At 35.4% G+C, this 5,450-nt stretch overlaps 1 protein-coding gene across 3 annotated transcripts in view; it reads right to left on the bottom strand.

The window, feature by feature from the left end:
* Ubr3 (ubiquitin protein ligase E3 component n-recognin 3) overlaps window positions 1-5,450 on the bottom strand; it is a 141,597-nt gene that overhangs the window by 99,736 nt on the left and 36,411 nt on the right. For all 3 annotated transcript variants that reach the window (XM_013345877.2, XM_026778748.1, XM_013345878.2), the window contains exons 8-9: window positions 3,801-4,029; window positions 611-790 (exon numbers count right to left, since the gene is read on the bottom strand). In XM_013345877.2, the coding sequence (XP_013201331.1) occupies window positions 611-790; window positions 3,801-4,029 (409 nt within the window). The remainder of the gene's footprint in view (window positions 1-610; window positions 791-3,800; window positions 4,030-5,450) is intronic.

The following is a 5,450-nucleotide window of genomic DNA, read 5'->3' as shown; positions in this document are numbered from 1 at the left end:
AAAAAAAAAAAAAAAAAAAAGAGCTAGTTCCAGGATAGGCTCCAAAGCTACAGAGAAGCCCTGTCTCAAAAAACCAAAAATTTAAAATTAAAAAATTTAAAAAAAGAAACTTTGTAAATGTCACAAACAGAACTGAATATCTTTAAATAAGAAAATCAAAAACTGCTAGGCAGTGGTGGTGCACACCTTTAATCCCAGCACTTTTGAGGAAGAGGTAGGCGGATCTCTGTGAGTTCGAGGCCAGCCTGGTCCAGGACAGCTGGAGCTGTCACACAGAGAAACCCTGTCTCAGAAAAAAAAATAAGAAGAAAAAGAAAGAAAATGAAAAACAATTTTAATTGCTGACAGTCCAAATTGTTAGAAATATGTTACAAATCCGAGAAAACAGATTTCAAGTTTCTAAACTAATGGTTTAATGTGCTACCAGAAAACCACACTCGTTTCTTAATAAACTCTTGCTATGTTACTATATTAAAGTTCTTATAAATAATAACTAATATAAATAATGAGACATCTGGTTTATAACCTCAATGGTGTGCTATTATTTTTAATTAGTATTTAATATTTTAGCATTAAGTATCTTTCAAACAAACAAAGGTTAAATTCATACCTTGAAAGAAAGAAACAAAGTTCATCCATGTAACTAACAGGCCATGATCCTCCAAAAACCTCTTGGCCACACTTTGATGAGAAAGAATATTAATAAAATCACTAACAAGAGGCCAGTACGTGTTATTCTTCAGTAAGGCTTCTCCACAGTTCACCACAACATGTAAACTATTTTCTTCATCTAAAAAAATCCAAAGATTACTTTTTTAAAAAACAACTTCACTAATGATACAAAATATTATTATAGACTTTAGAAGCAGAAACACTTAAATCCTAGCCCTAGCATAGCATTTAAAATCGGTATGACTCTAGGCATGTTGTTTAGACCCTTCATTCTTAAAATAAAGTAAGGAGTGTCTCTCCGAGGCATTAAATGGAATGTTAACATGAAGCCCTGAATGCACTGTGTGGCAGCTCACAACTGTCTGTAACTCAGTTCCAAGGGTCTGACACAGGGTAATGGAAAAGGACACAAGCTTGGTGGGGTTTTCCTGTGGATATTACATGTTGAAAACACATGTAAACAACCAAAAAATATGCTCCAATATATAGTCATATTTCCAAGATAGAAGATTAATCAGTGGTTATCAGTATCTGCATTTCTATAGTTACATGATGTACAGTTATAAATTCCATTTTACACAGCTGTTTCAAAAGACAAATTATAAAATTTCAGAGACATGAAAATTGAGTTACAGTAAAAATTTAAAAGCATGCAAAACAACTGTGTATATAATAAAGTAAGCATATAAGGTAGGGCTCTAGGACCACTAGAAGGCTTTTTCCTTTTATTCTTTAGCTGTTGCTGTGGCATTGAGAATCCTCATTATATTCTCTTTAATCATTACTAACAATAAAGTAATTTTTAAATGTTATGTAGAGGTTAAGAATTTGGCTCAGTGATAAAACACATGTCTAGCATGGATAGGTCCTGGATTTAATCTCAACTACTGTGAGAAACTAAATTTAAAAGATAGAATAGTACCTAGTAACAATTCATACAAAAACTAAACAGAAGCTATTGCAAATATTTAAAAATTTTAAAAACAGACCTTGCAGAATCTATAACTACTCAATAAAGTTTAGGCACATTCTAATACTGTTAACATAAAATGCACAAATGTATGGTACTTTTGGAAAAGCAAAAGTATGCATTCTGAAATGGCATGCTATTATCGAAAGTGGTTTTAAAAATCATGGCAAAGTAAAGGTTGCTAATTGTAGCCTTAGAATTTGGCTGGGAGATTGTAACTGATGTAACATACTTAACCAGTAGGCACATGAGTCACACAGTTTTCATGAATGGTTTCAATACAATAGTTAATGGAAAACAAATGGGGAAAAAAAAACTCACACATTTTTTCCCTAAATGATCCTCTTTAAAAGCCAAATGCAAACTATATAGACGAACAGCTAAATCAGTTAGTCAAGAAAACAGACTTCATGGACAAGAGCACCTGTTTCTGCCAGTATGAGGACCTGAATTCAAATATCCAACACCCATGTAAAAACCTGAGTATGACTACTGTACATGCCTGTAACCTCAGCACTGAGCGACAAAGACAGGTGGATCCCAAGAGCACCAGCCAGCCTAGCTGAAATGGTGAGCTTCTGGTGCAGTGAGAGACCCTGTCTCAAGGAAATAAGACAGTGATAGATATCACTCCACATCCTCTTCAGATTCCTGTATGCACACGCACACTTGTACACACTCAAATGTGTACCCCACATTCACATATATTCTTATACAGTCATATATATATATGTATATATATTTCTAAATTCTAAGCTTTCTACTCTGTTTTTTAACAAGTCTTTCTATTAAATATAATTCTGTAGAGAATATCACTGATACGGATGAAAGATGATAGATGCTCTCTCAAAAAGGAAAAAAGAATCTGGAATATGCAGCTAACACTCAAAGGCCATGTTAAAACCATAACAGCTTTTTAATTTTCTTCTATAAAGAAAAGAGGTGTACTGTTTAACATCAATAGTATATTGTTCAATAATTTAATAGAGCTTTCTCTGTCTCTACAATAAGAGGGGAAAGTCACATCGTGCTTTTAGGTGGATTTTAGGTGCTATTAGGGAGGGAGAGGTGGAGCTAGACACAGAAAGTCAAGTCAGTCTATGAGCAGAAAGACATGTAGCACTGGCCTCTGGAGGGCCACCATACACTCTGGTATTTATGTTGTTTGCATGAGTTCTCAGGATCTTAACTCTGGCCCTCATGTTTGTGTTCTATGGCAAGTGCTTTAACCACTGAGCCATCTCCAATGCCCACTTGTTTTGAAGTTTAGTACTGAGTCTTTCAGTGTGGTCCTGTCTTTGTACTGGCACAGAATGACAATTCTGACATTAGGAGACATGAAATCCTTCTTGGCACTTCACTTGTTAGCTGTTGAATCAACAGTAAATGACTTAACTTTCAAAGGACTTAAGTTCTCATCTAAAAATAAAGATGCCAAAGGTAATCTCAGAGACTTCAGATACTGAGCTAACACATTTATATATAGTATTCAACCACAGTCCCTGGTACACAGCAAATAGTCAATGGCATGAATTATTTAAGGGAAGGTAGATGAAGAGGACAGAAAAGAAGAATGGAAAATGTGTGGAAACATTACGTCAAAAAGTAGCAAACACATGGTGGGAATAAAAGATTACAAAAGTTCTTCCAATAGGTATATAAACAATGAAAGGTTTATTCCAATTCAAAGAAATTTTAAGAATAATTGTATTAAACTACCTAAGGTAGACAGCAACAAATTTATGGGGCGAAAAAAAAGGAGGAAACAAAATAGGAGCTTGGACACTGGGTGGTGGCGGCACATGCCTTTAATCCCAGCACTCAGGAAGCAGAGGTAGGCAGATCTCTGTGAGTTCGAGGCCAGCCTGATCTACAGAGCTAGGTCCAGGAAAGCCTCGGCTACACAGAGAAACTTGATCTCAAATAACAACAACAACAACAATAATAAAGTGTTAACATAAGTTATTTGGAATTGACTAAAAAGGAATGATTTTAACTTTTTCTTTACACTGAACTACAAACTGTCAAATACTTGTTTTCCAAACATGCATTATTTTTATAGTATTTTAAAGTTATTTGTAAAGGATACAAAATATGTTCAGACCTTGCTACACAAAAGTTACTAATAATAAACGAATGAATATAATTCTGAGTTTACCTTGCAGTTCACTTTTAATAAGGCAACTTTCCATCATGTATAGCAGCACAGTGACCATAATATCCAGGAGCTGACACTCTTCTGTCACCTGCCTGGCGAGCTCCTCATTGCTGAACAACTGGACACTAATATGCACAATTCTGTTAGACATTGTGTCTGATTCATGACTTTTCTTCAGTGTTTTCATAATAAAAGCATAATGCTGAACAAAAGTCTTTGTGAAAGCAACCTGTAAAAATTTAAATAGAAAAAAATCAGTTTAACTGCAAATTTCAACTGCTGTTAATATTCTACATTGCATATTATAATCAGCTTTTAAAGCTGGTAGTAGCTTATGATGCAATGCAAATTAAATAAAAAGGTAATTAAATAATTATGATAATTTTAAGTCACAGTTTGCCAATTACGATAATTTTAAGTCACAGTTTGCCTTTTTTGGAACATTAGTAAAATGCTTTGATGGTTTTTAAAGTTAATAAACAATTTAACCTATTTAAGTTTTAAAACGATTATAAACTATGGTTTAAGAACATAAAATTTAGCCAGGTGGTGGTGGCGCACTTTTAATCCCCGCACTTGGGAGGCAGAAGCAGGTGGATCTCTGTAAGTTCAAGGCCAGCCTGGTCTACAAGAGCTAGTTCCAGGACAGGACAGTAATGCTCCAAAGCTACAGAGAAACCCTGTGTCAAAAAAAAAAAAAAAAAAAAAAGAACATAAAATTTTACTTAAAATTATACATCAATTTTTCTGGAAAAGTATCTTTAACCAGGTGGTGATGACACACACATTTAATTCCAGGACTTGGGACACAGTCAGTTGGACCTGAGTTCGAGGCTAGTCTGGTCTACAGAGTGAATTCCAAGGCAGCCAGCCTACAAGAAAAATCTTGTTCCTTATGCGGGGGGGGGGGGGGGGGGATGGAGAGGGTGGAGATTATCTTTGTTCTTTAAGATGTGAAATCTTAGCTAGAAGCTAACATCACTAACCAAGAGAGTTGGTGTGATTATCCCACAAGAAGTAACTCCCCAGCCCCCCACCCCCGGCTCTGAAAGTTGACCAGCAGCAGTCGGACCCAATGCTCTGCAGTATTAATTACAGATGGTGTTATTCCCTTTCTATGTCACAAGTACATTTCCTGCTGCACTTTTTAGTGTGTATAAAGACATACAAAATAATGCTGCTCAAGAGTGTCTCTCCTAATGTGCACAGGGCCATGCAAGCTTTATGGTTTTCATAAACTGTGCTATGTCATTTTGCCATAACCACATCCTTTGGGACTAGAAACTACACCTTCCTATACTTGCAGGTGAGTTAGTAACTATTCTCCCATTGACAATGTAACCAGCAACTACTAACCTATGCTAAGTCCATAATCTAAACTCAGTCACCCCATTACATGGTCTCATAGTACCTTGTCATTGTTCTACACAGGACTTGACATTTTACATACTACTTGCTTCCTGAATTATTTTATTATTGTTTATTTCCCATCATTCCCTTCACACCCAGCTCCACTTGGTTAGACCCCAAAACTCACTTGTTTAGTAATATTGCTCAGGTGGTTTTAGCTAAGACTTTAGATTTTATTGTTGTAAAAATCACAGAACAAAGATAATTTTTCAAAAAAGTGATGTGCAATTGTAAGTAAAA

This window comes from Microtus ochrogaster, chromosome 4 (genome assembly GCF_000317375.1).
Source record: "Microtus ochrogaster isolate Prairie Vole_2 chromosome 4, MicOch1.0, whole genome shotgun sequence".
Lineage (NCBI taxonomy): Eukaryota > Metazoa > Chordata > Mammalia > Rodentia > Cricetidae > Microtus > Microtus ochrogaster.
The sequence above is the reverse complement of the archived record's forward strand: the minus strand, read 5'-3'. Positions and strand labels throughout refer to the sequence as shown.